This window comes from Esox lucius, chromosome 15 (assembly GCF_011004845.1).
Source record: "Esox lucius isolate fEsoLuc1 chromosome 15, fEsoLuc1.pri, whole genome shotgun sequence".
Lineage (NCBI taxonomy): Eukaryota > Metazoa > Chordata > Actinopteri > Esociformes > Esocidae > Esox > Esox lucius.
The window spans coordinates 7,014,242-7,028,225 of NC_047583.1; the positions used below are offsets into that span (position 1 = coordinate 7,014,242).

General features: G+C 45.1%; 1 protein-coding gene across 2 annotated transcripts in view; it reads right to left on the bottom strand.

Moving 5' to 3' along the window:
• The window catches only part of paplna (papilin a, proteoglycan-like sulfated glycoprotein), a 29,866-nt gene extending 16,129 nt beyond the window's left edge, over window positions 1-13,737 (bottom strand). For both annotated transcript variants that reach the window (XM_010879397.4, XM_010879395.4), the window contains exons 1-11: window positions 13,441-13,737; window positions 10,361-10,423; window positions 9,588-9,691; window positions 5,466-5,526; window positions 5,060-5,162; window positions 3,684-3,814; window positions 2,583-2,706; window positions 2,226-2,306; window positions 1,584-1,756; window positions 1,178-1,301; window positions 341-467 (exon numbers count right to left, since the gene is read on the bottom strand). In XM_010879397.4, coding sequence (XP_010877699.2) covers window positions 341-467; window positions 1,178-1,301; window positions 1,584-1,756; window positions 2,226-2,306; window positions 2,583-2,706; window positions 3,684-3,814; window positions 5,060-5,162; window positions 5,466-5,526; window positions 9,588-9,691; window positions 10,361-10,417 — 1,085 coding nt within the window. In that variant the 5' untranslated portion in view covers window positions 10,418-10,423; window positions 13,441-13,737. The remainder of the gene's footprint in view (window positions 1-340; window positions 468-1,177; window positions 1,302-1,583; window positions 1,757-2,225; window positions 2,307-2,582; window positions 2,707-3,683; window positions 3,815-5,059; window positions 5,163-5,465; window positions 5,527-9,587; window positions 9,692-10,360; window positions 10,424-13,440) is intronic.
• Between the last annotated feature and the right edge of the window lie 247 nt (window positions 13,738-13,984).

The window sequence follows — 13,984 nt, forward strand, 5'->3', positions numbered from 1 at the left end:
TGTTGCTAAAGATCTCAAGTGACGTCGAAATATGAATATTCGAGTTGCATTGTTTTCATTTCGACTAACACTAGTCCTTTTCTTCTACACTGTGGAGTGCGTTCTACCTGCTATGAAAAGCATCTACCGACAGTAGCAGCATCCCATTTAGCCGAAACCGTACAGACACCGGATAATACAGGGAAATTGGGGTCTTTATCTGCCTAAGAAAGCACAGCAGATGTATTACTTTGATCCAGCTTCAATGCACTGTCTGTAGCTAACACCATTCCCTGGGGCCGTCTCAGTGTAGTTTCACAGGGGTTTCCGTGAGATCTGGCGCCCCCTACGGGTGACTCACCTGCGGGTCTGGGGGCACGTCTGAGGGTTGCAGGTACGGTTATTGTGGGGTCTTGGCAGGGCGGCACACAGGTAGTCTGGGTATGCCTCGTTGTCAATGGTGCAAAACACCAGACGAGACTGGTACCCTAAGGGGTGAGAGCAGAAAGAGGAGGGAGAAGAAGGTGGAGGTGGCGGGGGGTAGTGTTCACATTAGTTCAGCAGGGAATACTGTGACTGTGTACTTTGGTCTAGAACAACCAGCGGTATGCCTCAATTCAGACTGAAATACACAGACATTTACATTTTTCTACAGTAATAATTTAATGGGCGTCTGACTATTTTGTCAAAACTATATGCAGGGTTTCTGGGAAATATCATGACTGAGTTTGTGGCAACTGCTATCAATGCTAATGTTAGCTAGCTACATTCATTGTTCTTCAAATCTATCTCAATCTTAGCTAGTTAGCTAATGTTGTACTGCAACTAAAGTCACTCAGGGATCAAAACATTGCCCTCTTTACAAATTTAATAGTTATCAATATATTAGCACCTACTGAGGGTGCCATTGACTAAAACATTGTAGTATCAGGCATAAGTTCCAAAACAAATGTTAAAAACTTGTTACGAAAAGTGTAGCATATAGATAGCCTGACATTAGATTCCACTGACATTCCATTTGAGTAGAGTAAGGAGGGACAAGGATTCCGATATTCCATTAACTTTCCTAGAATTCAGAGATTTTCCAGAAATCCTGGTTGGAGAATTCTGGATTTCGGGTTGATTTCAGGAATCTTGGAACCGAGATAAAACAAAAAGAGAGTTTGGACAAAGCCATCGCTACCGCAGTCACTGGTACCTGATCCACACTCCTTGCTACAAGAGGACCAGGAGCCAAAACTCCAGTAGTAGCCCTCTCTGGAGCGACCGTTAGGCAGGTAGTACTCATAGTCCACTCCCTGGTTGGGCTCCTGGCTGATCAGCTGAGGGGATAGACGAGACGAGTTCAGTAGGTACAAAACAACATTTCACTATTCTGGCCTTTTACCTCAAGCTTGATTTTAATTTACTCGGAAAGACGGGCAGAAACCAATGCCCTCATCACAAACGGCCTGACTGTGGTTTGGGGGAAAGAGAGGCTGATAAATTATTATTTGTGAGCTGCAGTTTATAGCCAGACAATTGGGACCATAACCGATTGATCAAGTACAAGGGAGGAGTGACCCCCCAGTCAGCAGTATGCGGAAGGAGTTCAACTAACTGACCTCTATGACCAGGGGCTCAGTGGTGGGTCCACGACCAATGATGGTCTCTGGAGTTCTCTCCCCCTCAGCCCCCCGCTGGTAGTACAGCATGGTGCCAGCCACAGGAGTGGCCCTGGAGAAGTCTATCACCCAGTGGCCATTCAGGTAGTACTCTCCCCGCAGGTTCTTCACGGCTGGCGGTACGGACACAGAAACAGACACGGGCGAAGAGAGTCGCGGTCACAAATGCAGTCACAGACAGCCACAGACACAGACTTGGTCACAGACAGAGAAATAGACACAGAGACAGCAACAGTGGGAGACACAGACAGTCAAAGAAACAGCCATCACAGACACAGACAGACTTGACCTAGCCTTGGTTAGAGTCACAGTTTTTACACCATTAAATACAGATTTGTTTATGCTGTACTACTGTATCAAGTCATTTCGTTTTAACTTCTGTTAGACTGTCCAAAGGCAAAGTCACCGAGGTCAAAGTCACCGAGGTCAAGGTCACTGAGGTCAAAGTCTCTGAGGTCAAAGTCTCTGAGGTCATGACCCCTTACTGATCTAAATCAAATCAGTAGAGGTCAGTATTATCTACCTGTATCTTCTCCATCTAGTCTAATCCTAACCATCCAGTAGTCCAAGTACCAGACTCACCAAGGTAGTTTCGGGTGGCGATGCTCTCTTTGATGCGGATGGAGGTGGCTCCCACTGGGATAATGAACATCTGATTATACCCTGGGAGGAGGGATGGAACACAGTATGGAGTGATGTCACCACAGTAGCATGGAAATATACCACTCCCTGACAAGCCATTCGAAGAACAATTTTGAGTTCCATGTAGAACTCTGTTAGGTTACATGTGGAACTGTGGTGGGTTCCATGTAGAGCCCTCTACAAAAAAGATTCTAGCTGGAGCAAGCAGATCCATGGATCCTGTCATACTGGGTGGAGAGCACTGATCCCTGGGCCTCGGGCCTTTGGGTAACAGGGTCTTTAAAAATGGACAAATACCTTTGGGCAAGTTGTTCATGCTGAAGGTGCTCCTAACGATGAAGCAGGATTGTCCATTGCCCCCACACTCCAGACAGGGGTCCTCCTGCTGAGGGGATTCCAACATGTTGTCACAGCCCAGGCGCTGGAGGAGAGAGAGAGACATGGTTTAGAGATACACCTGAAACACAGGGCATCACAGCCTGAAACACGGAGCATCACAGCCTGAAACATGGAGCATCACAGCCTGAAATACGTAGCATCACAGCCAGAAACACAGGGCATCACAGCCTGAAACACGGAGCATCACAGCCTGAAATACGTAGCATCACAGCCAGAAACACAGGGCATCACAGCCTGAAACACGGAGCATCACAGCCTGAAACATGGAGCATCACAGCCTGAAACACGGAGCATCACAGCCTGAAACATGGAGCATCACAGCCTGAAACATGGAGCATCACAGCCTGAAACACGGAGCATCACATCCTGAAACATGGAGCATCACAGCCTGAAACATGGGGAATCACAGCCTGAAACATGGAGCATCACATCCTGAAACATGGAGCATCACAGCCTGAAACATGGGGAATCACAGCCTGAAACATGGAGCTTCAGGCTGTGATGCTCCATGTTTCAGGATGTGATGCCCCATGTTTCAGGCTGTGATGCTCCATGTTTCAGGATGTGATGCTCCGTGTTTCAGGCTGTTATGCTCCATGTTTCAGGATGTGATGCTCCGTGTTTCAGGCTGTGATGCCCCATGTTTCAGGCTGTGATGCACGGAGCATCACAGCCTGAAACACGGAGCATCGCAGCCTGCAACACGAAGCATCACAGCCTGGAAGGATAGAGGCACTAGGCCTAGAAGATCTCATCAGTGGGATTGTCTTAGGGCCTTACAGGATACAGGAAGCGTTGGGGGCTGTAACTACTTAATACAGGCTGAAGTTATAGGCAATGTAAAGATGTAATGAAGTTCTAGTAAAACTTTGAGGTCTTTGTGAAACTGAAGTCACAGAAAAACTGCATTTTCTAGGGAGAGGTCATAGTGAAACTGGGATATTCAGACCTCAAAAGAATTTGAAAACAACTTTTAAAAACACAAACACACACACTTACCTTACAGACTCCATCCACACAGACGTCTTTCCTCCCAGGGTGGCAGGGTGTGCCATCAACCACAGAGCTCCTGTGGCGGTAGAAGAAGTTCTCTCCTCTGGGCATACAATTTAGTTCACATGGGTTCTCAGCTGGTGAAGACGGACACAAACGCACACATACACAAACCTATGAAATTCTTTCTGACCTCTAGATGTCAAAACTTGGAGGTTGAGTTTCCAACTTATAAAGACTAAACCCTATATTTCACTGGTCTACAAAACATTGTGATTCAGCACACTCTGTTATTAGTTAGAACTGAGTCAACACTGACTCATTGCCAAAACTTTACCCATAATTACTTGCCCAAATACCCCTGCCTCGGGCTCACTTGTCTGTAAAAAAAAAAAAATTCCTGCACTCCGTAATCTTAAGGCTTTACCTGTCCTGACTCACTTTCACAGCCCGTGAGACACTTAGTATCATGGTAACATGAATTAAAGATTATTTCAAGTAATGTACACATTTGTAGACGCACAGATGCAACCCACCTTTACTCAAACCAGTGGACCGGCTCCATTAATCCATTATTGCCAATCGGTCCGAGCTGTATGCACTTGTGTTGACTCAACACTGAATCCTGACACCAGTATTTATTATCTATTTCTCACCATCGGGTCTCATAAATAGTTGTTGAAGGGGCATTTCCCCCTTGGGCGTGCCCACTGGTGGTGTGTATTATGTTTGACAGATTTCTAGGTCACTGAGGTTTGTTTCACACATAATTGGCCTGAAGGAGTGCGGCAACTGGATTTGCGTGATAAAACAACACACTCCAGTATGTCAGAACCTGTACTGAAGAGTGAGCCACATGTGGAGAATAAATGTTGTGTTAAGGCAAGTCTGATTAGCAGGTACTGAGATGTATTTAGAAAAGTAAAGGCCCAATTTACTAGGTCATAATGAGGGCCATAGTGCAGTACTGGAGACCACACGAGCCCTTCGCAGCATCGGGCCTTGAGGTTCCATTTACGTTGCAGTCACAGTTATCCTTGTTTGATAGGGCCATTGGATGTCTTTCAGGCCCAGTCCCAACACTGAACGGGGCTATGCCTCCTACTCTGGCCTAGTCCCAACACTGAATGGGGTTGTCCCTCCTACTCTAGCCCAGTCCCAACACTGAACGGGCTGTCCCTCTTACTCTGGCCCAGTCCCACCCCTAAGGCAGCAAACTAGAGTGTACTGTGATGTATGTTTTTTTCACACAAGTACATAATTGCTAAAATGAGTAGTTTGTTCATTAACTAGATGAGCTATGGTGAAATTCCCCTTTGACAATAGTTCTCACCATTAGCCCTCATGTAGTCGTCACAAATTGAAGGTTTATGCAAACTGACCTCCATAGTACGGGAGCCACTTGTAGCGTTTCCCTTGGAAGTCAGATCCATCAAACTGGGAACACTGCTCCTCTCTGAAGTCCCTGGATCCCTCAGGACAGTCCTGTGTGATAAAAAAGGAGAGGTCAGAGGTGGATGTCCAAATATCAACAACTGCTGTGTTTTTACAGTGGCAATGGGTGGCAAGAACAACCTGAAGTCAGTCAGGGGTCGGGAGAAGCGGAACATTGAGAAAACTGCATTTACAGTATTTACAATAACAAATGAATGAAAAAGGATAAGGAAATACAAAAATAATAATAAAGAATGAATCATTGCATTTAAATTTGAAATCACATCCTGAGTATTATATTTTCTTGAATTCAACTGTACTGTGTCCCGAACGCGTGGGTCACATTTTGTTCACCTGGATGTTGCAGGCGCGGAACGATCTGTCAGGCCCCACACAGTTACTCCCTCCATCAGTCCTACAGCACACATTAAAGGAGACAGGGTCACATTATCTCATGAATGAGACAGAGATTACGTTTTTCACAGACAAAAGCAGTGGTTTTCAAACTTCTCCTCTGGGACCACAAGCTGTTCAGTGACCCGCCTCAGACCCAGCACACCTGATTCAACTTGCCAACTAATCACCACCTCCACTGATCCGCAGTGGCTGAACAGCACAAACTGACCCGGGACCAGGCTACCTGACGACAACAGCAGTCTGCGGAAACATGTAGCGTGTTCGTCCATTCACGGGAGACGACCTAAAGTAGACGTCACTGGCAGCATCATGAACGCTGGCTGACAATTTGCCTGCACCAGCTATCTATTCAGGCAGCCAGCCACAGCGTTAAAACCAGCGCCCAGGCCTCAGGCAGTCAACTGCCAGGCAGCAAATGCTTTGGTGCGCGCCCTATCCCCTCTGTGGTGCTCTACTTTTGACATGGGGCCTGTGGTATCTACATAGGGACTAGTGTACCATTTGAGCCACATCCTAGAGGTAGCCTTGTGCTCTGTCTTCCTGTATTATGTACAGGTAATGTAGGGTCAAATTGCCCCAAAGGCTGATCCTGGGTCTGTTTTTAAATTCCCCTCAGTAAAGGTTAAAGTCAGGACTGGAGTAGAGGAAGCTGACCCCTGGAGCTGACCCCTGGAGCTGACCCCCGGAGATGACCCCTGGAGTTGACCCCTGGAGCTGACCCCTGGAGCTGACCCCCGGAGATGACCCCTGGAGTTGACCCCTGGAGCATGTAAACAGGGATGCATAAGTGAGATAGAAGAAGACTTTCCCTCCAGACTTGTTCGTCATCCTCAACAAGGTCTTCAGACAGACTACCTCAGGCTCAATACCAGACATGTTTCATCCACATGGCCTCTTGGGTAAAGAGTTTAGAGCCGGAATATGTTAGTGAGAGGAGTGTTTCTCGTCCATGAGTAGTTAAAGCCTGAGGCTAAGGGAGGGTGAGGCTGCCTCCCACATTTAGTACCCTCATTTTGAGCTGAGGCCTATGGGTCCTACTCTGAACGAGGGCTCTATATGGGGAACAGGGTGTCATTTGGGAAACACGTTAAGTGTTGTTCACCTGAACCCAAGCTTAGACTAGCCTAGACACACTCCTTCTCCTCTGACTCCCCCTCCTCCCCCTCCTGTTCAGTCAACACAGAAACATCTGGGGAGGGAACATCAAGACTGCCTTTGACTGGGTGCTGGAAGAGTTCATGATAATAAAGTCATCTAATAATGAAAGGTATGCATACGGGAAAGGGGAAGCTGCTGACTAATGTTCCAGATGAAAGAGTTTAGCAGGTAGCATTAAGGCCAGCGAACTTGCCGTTGGGTTTGGGGGGGGGGGGTTCGGGGCAAGCAGCCCTGGGGGGGGACTTAGTAATGGACTCAGAACAGCAATGGAGAGCAGTATGTATGTCTGTCTGACTGGGAGTGTAAGTGTAATGTTAGAGGAATGGGATAGGAGAGGCGTGTTAGAGGAACACAGGTAAGGATTGAACATAAAGACGGGTTTAATGGTTGCTGAGGGAACTCGGGCGTGGAGGGAGACGAAGGCACAATACAGTTTTTCTCTTTCGCTCTTTCTCATCCGCCCGTAGCTCAATGCCCCTTGGCCAAGTCTTGGAAAAACACATCTTTTTTTACCTCAACCCTCCAGTCATCACTTGGATGGTGCGGCTCACAGCCACACCCTTAGTAACAGTTGTAGCTGTAGTCACACCCTTAGTAACAGTTGTAGCTGTAGTCACACCCTTAGTAACAGTTGTAACTATAGTCACACCCTTAGTAACAGTTGTAGCTGTAGTCAAACCCTTAGTAACAGTTGTAGCTGTAGTCACACCCTTAGTAACAGTTGTAGCTATAGTCACACCCTTAGTAACAGTTGTAGCTATAGTCACACCCTTAGTAACAGTTGTAGCTGTAGTCAAACCCTTAGTAACAGTTGTAGCTGTAGTCACACCCTTTGTAACAGTTGTAGCTGTAGTCACACCCTTAGTAACAGTTGTAGCTGTAGTCACACCCTTAGTAACAGTTGTAACTATAGTCACACCCTTAGTAACAGTTGTAGCTGTAGTCAAACCCTTAGTAACAGTTGTAGCTGTAGTCACACCCTTAGTAACAGTTGTAGCTATAGTCACACCCTTAGTAACAGTTGTAGCTATAGTCACACCCTTAGTAACAGTTGTAACTGTAGTCAAACCCTTAGTAACAGTTGTAGCTGTAGTCACACCCTTTGTAACAGTTGTAGCTGTAGTCACACCCTTAGTAACAGTTGTAGCTGTAGTCAAACCCTTAGTAACAGTTGTAGCTGTAGTCACACCCTTAGTAACAGTTGTAGCTGTAGTCAAACCCTTAGTAACAGTTGTAGCTGTAGTCACACCCTTAGTAACAGTTGTAGCTGTAGTCACACCCTTAGTAACAGTTGTAGCTGTAGTCACACCCTTAGTAACAGTTGTAGCTGTAGTCACACCCTTAGTAACAGTTGTAGCTGTAGTCAAACCCTTAGTAACAGTTGTAGCTGTAGTCACACCCTTAGTAACAGTTGTAGCTGTAGTCACACCCTTAGTAACAGTTGTAGCTGTAGTCACACCCTTAGTAACAGTTGTAGCTGTAGTCACACCCTTAGTAACAGTTGTAGCTGTAGTCACACCCTTAGTAACAGTTGTAGCTGTAGTCACACCCTTAGTAACAGTTGTAGCTGTAGTCAAACCCTTAGTAAAAGCTGTAGCCAAAGCTCTGCACCGTAGACTGCACCTTGAAAGGGGGATTACCAGGGAAGAAGTGAAAGCCACTTATATATAACCAAACACCGTGGGAAGGATGTCTGATGCAGTGACCCTAAGGAAGACTCCTCAGCTGCACCTCCACAACCAGTCCTAATGGGTCCTACGGGTCCTACCCTTCACCTCCTCAACCAGTCCCAATGGGTCCAACGGGTCCTACCCTTCACCTCCTCAACCAGTCCCAATGGGTCCAACGGGTCCTACCCTTCACCTCCTCAACCAGTCCCAATGGGGCCAACGGGTCCTACCCTTCACCTCCTCAACCAGTCCCAGTGGGTCCAACGGGTTCTACCCTTCACCTCCTCAACCAGTCCCAATGGGTCCAACGGGTTCTACCCTTCACCTCTTCAGTAAATTCTGATTACATTGTCATAAGGCACAAGAGGGAACATGTAGAGTGGATTCCAGCTATGTGATTTATGTAACAACACTTAGCCACTATGTGGACTAGCAGGACACAGTAGTCTCTCTCTCTCCCTCCCTCTCTCTCCCTCTCTCTCTCTCCCTCTCTCTCTCTCACCCCCCCCCCCCCGTTCTCTCTCTAAACCCTCTCTCTTCCTCCTCTCTCCTTCCTGCTAACCTAATCACAGGAGTTCACACATGATAAACCTCGTTAACAAGCCACAACCACACAATCACATATTCCCTCCAACACAGGCAGAAGAACACACACACACACCAAACCCCGGCTAGTCAAATGTACCACAGCCTAGAAAGTTGACGCTTCATCGGCGTGTAACAGCCATTCTGTGAAGTGACGATAATGTGACAGTTCTCATCCTGTCCAACAGAACACACCAGAACACACCAGAACAGGCTCCCTTCTCATTACCGTTCTGCTTCATGCTGACAGTGCGGGTGGCCCCACCCAACATAAAGATGGAGTCACTCCCTACAATCACACCCTGATATAGTACAAGGGAAACCGCATCCATAGCTTCAGGATGTTATTTGTAACTCATGCCAATCACACACACACACACACACACACACACGTATACAGTACACACACAAACACACACACACACCTATACAGTACACACCCACACACATGTATACAGTACACACTCACACACGCACACACGCACGTATACAGTACACACACACACACACCTACACAGTACACACACACACACACGTATACAGTACACACACACACATGTATACAGTACACACTCACACACACACACGTATACAGTACACACACACACATGTAGACAGATCACGCACACACACTCTTAGCTCTTACCTGTGGGTAACACATCTCCTGGTCCTCATGGTAACCCCACTGCCGCAGCTTCGACTACATTCTCCATACGCACTCCAATCCTCCCAGTAATCCTGACTGGGTACCTGAAACATACAAAACATCTCGGTAAACAGCTGAAACATACAAAACATGTCGGTAAACAGCTGAAACATACAACACATCTCGGTAAACAGCTGAAACATACAAAACATCTTGGTAAACAGCTGAAACATACAAAACAGCACTTTAAACACAGAACATACAAAACATCTCAGTAAACAGCTGAAACATACAAAACATCTCGGTAAACAGCTGAAACATACAAAACATCTCGGTAAACAGCTGAAACATACAAAACATCTCGGTAAACAGCTGAAACATACAAAACAAGTCGGTAAACAGCTGAAACATACAACACATCTCGGTAAACAGCTGAAACATACAAAACATCTTGGTAAACAGCTGAAACATACAAAACAGCACTTTAAACACAGAACATACAAAACAACTTGGTAAAGAACTGAAACATACAAAACAATTATTTAAACACTGGAAATACACACAAAAAACTATTTAAACATAACAAAAATAGTATATAAATAACTGAAACAGACAGTCTCTGTAATCAACTATAACATACAAAAAATTTACACAGCTGAAACATACAAACACTTAAATCAGCTGAAACATACAAATAAAATGTATCAACAGCTGAAACATACAAAACAAAACATGTTCTAATTGACTGCTAAATATAATTCACATGTTCTTACCAGGTGGGCTGGAACCAGGAAAAGCTGCAGAGCAGCCAATACCCACTTCATCCTCATATTTTACTGGTGAAGACAAGAGGACAGTTAGTAACTATTATAATGAAATGATACAACTAAATAGGACATAACCATTTAATAAATGTTATAATAAAGGGACAATAACTAACTAGGACATAACCAGTTATTTAATATTATATTTTTCAAGTACCTTTAAAAGATAATTTAGATACCTTTTCTTTTTTAGAGTGTTGGGTTTAAGATCATATTTTTTTTTTTTATCTGGTGAATTTTGGTTCTTGAAATATGTGAATTGACCATTTTGCTGTGTAGTTCAGAATAAACTTGGGTTTTAACCTCTCTGTCTTGTTTCATGGGGCTCACAGTCCTTTTGTTCTTGAATAGCAAAGCTCCAAGTCCAAGTGTATTTGAATAGCGGCAAAACATGGGGCAAAGTCGCATGCTCCCAGACAAATGTAATTGTTCTTTTCAGAAAAGTGTTTGCCGTTCTGGAATCTTTAAACACTCAGATTCCAACAGCATTGTTCAGTATTGGAGATATACATGAGGGAACATGCTAAGATCTTTACAGATGGCAGTAGACCCTAATGTTCCACCCGGCAGAATCTGCTAAAGACATAATTCTCCCGTCAAAGGTCATACATTTGTAAAAAAGAAACAGAAGTATTTTTTTACAAGCAAGTGTAGTTCATGTGGAATCACTCCAAAAGAAAAAGTACAAATAGTTCTTCCTGTCCCAGTTTTTCTAAGGCACATTGCACAGTTTTAGTCTTGGTAAATCATTAAAACTTATTTGATGCAGAAAAATACAATTATTTAAACGTTTAGATTGTAGTCATTTAGAAGATTCTGTTATCCAGAGCAACTTTCCGTTAGCACATTTATTGTAAGGTAGGTGGGACAACCAACAACCTCAGTAGTAGTTAGTACACCTCATTCAATAAGAAAGTGACCAGCAGCAAAGACAGTGCTAGAAGAAAAATTGGGGGAACATGTGGGTAACAGAATTCTCATCATATATTGCAGATCAAACTCACTCTCTTCAAGGAGTCCAATATCATCTGCCTTCATTAGTTACAGACTAACATTATTAAACCCCTTAGGCTGGCAGTCTTAAATTGGCATGTCCATTTACAAAGACGGGCCTCAAATGTAATAATGATAGAGGGAACTTTTGACCATAAATAGATTCTGGTACAGAAAGGTCTTTGGATAAAATGTATGATGACAAGCAGAAAGACAATTGAACGTTTCCAAGTGGTTGGCTGCCCACAAACGCTGGCAGAATGTCACAGGCTTCCACATTGTCATTTTGGTCTCTCTCAATTGCATCTAATAAATGTATTCACTCCATCTCTGTATCCTGCATTTCCACACCTCGGACCAGATATTTACTTCTTATCACATTCAACCAGAGTCCAGTCTGTAATGACAGACAGTTTGTGGAAACCAAATCCTTCCAGAGCTTTAATTCTGAATGGTCCCTCTGATTAAAGAAACCGACTAGTCCGTGGAGGAAACAGAAATGTTTGTACAATAAAAGAAAGCAACTCCCTCTCTCCTCTCTCCTCTCTCCCTCTCTCCTCTCTTCCTCCGCCTCAGAATCGGAAGGCTTAATTGAAATCAAACATACTGAGTGTTAACCGGCAGGAAAAGCCTGTTGTTTGTTTGTTTTCCCTGGCTGTTATGTTATCAGGGCAGCACAGGGGTTTCTGAACTAGCTGTCTTACCCCCCGCCCCCCGTGACAGACTCTGAAGACCAGTCCTGCCTGCTTGCCAAGTCTTCCGGGGCTGCCCGCTGTTAACCACTCAAGCCCACTGGAGGGGGACTGGATATTTATTTTCTTTGGGTGTTATCAGGGTAGCAGAGTCCCCCCCCCCCATACCCCCCGGTACAGTAACCAGCCAGTCTGCCAAACCCCATCTCTACCTATAGCCTGGTGGACTGGAGATGCCAGAGGGTGGTTGACACTGACCCTTTGTGAATGGGGCACAGACGTACCATGTTGAGGAGGACAGAGCAAGGTGGCAGAGCAGAGGGTAGCGAGGAGGGGCAGCCAGGCCAACAGAGTTTTGGGGCAGAGCCATGCCAAGGGGGCTGGAGGCACAGCAGGGCAACGAGGGGCAGCCAGAAGCCCAGCTACGCCTGCGAGTCTGGTGGCGTTGAGGGGAGGCAGGCGAACGGAGAGGGGCGAGGCGCGAGGCACAGTGAACACTTGGCTCTGTACACACACGACTGTCCAGAATTGCACTCGCTTGCGGCTTGTTACTGATGTCAGTAGTTCTATAAGCCTATTGTGCCAAAGTTCTTACAGGAACAGCCAGAGGTATGGGGGTTGGGGCAGATTCCCCACTTCAGGGGGCCAGGACAGGTCAGCACAGAATGCACGTGCACAATACAAAAGCATTAGAGACACGCTGAGAGAGCCGTTGATACATAGGGTTAAAACGTAGTGTTAAGGGGATACTTTTATAATTTATCACAGGCATTTTAAGCAGGGGTATTTTGTGTATCCTGAACACTTCAACTTTGTATTTACTTTTAGCGTGGTAATAAGGGCGCGGAATAAGAGTGAAATATGTGACGCTATTAGCACTGCCAGTCCGTGCATGCTGTTGAGAGTCTCTCAGCAGGGGAGTAGGTCCCCTAAAAAACTTTTAGGAAAAAAAAAAATGACCCAGCAAAAACAGTCGGCACTCTTGGTCGATTCACCGTCAGTTCAGCATTAAGGGCGGACGTATTACATAAATGTGACAGGCGAGTAAAACAAGGCCATATATCGATACAACTGTCCTCTGCGCAGTGACGATATGATTTCCAACAATTGCAGGGTATGCGCCACAAAAAAAATTATAGTAGGCTATGTAGAAAAAGAAAAAAAAAACCTACAAGTCCATGTACATTTAAAAACTGCGAAAATAAATATCAGTGTTTTAAGCTACATATGTAAAAGGTAACTGGAGCAAAACATCTTGTAGAACAATAATGTACAAAACTACATGATTAACTGACTTTGTTATTGTACAAAAATAGCACAAACTCTAACAAAAGTGGTACGTACCAGCTGAGCGTTCCTGCGTCCTTATTAGCTTCCAAAATACCTGGTGAATCCTTGTTGCGCTTTATTGGGTGGTTACCCAGCGCCTGGTCTAATATTCTGCGTGCTGCTGCCTCCGTTTGAAAACTGACTTCTTTCTTCTTCGATTCGTCCCTGGCCCAGTCTAAGACGTTCAGATGAAGTTGTCGCTGCTGGACTCTATTCCTTGCTCTTTCCGAAAAGGAAATTGTATCTAACGAGTTGAAACAGTCCACTCGGTGTTATTAAAACCTCCGCGTCACAGCATAACCGCATCGTGCCTGCGCGTATGGTGATTACAGAAGTCTTCTTGGGAGATCATTATTGTGAAGCTGTAATTTCAGATTTTAAAAATAACATAATGAATGTTTGTACATTTCAAGATCTTTCTTCTCAGAATAAATTATTCTCGGTTTACATGCCAGTGGTTCTCATCTCAGTTCTATCATTACGCTATGTGAGTTCAGCCGTGTCAGATAGGTTAATAGTGGAATAATGCGTTATGGTGTGTAATAAAAGTTCATTTGCT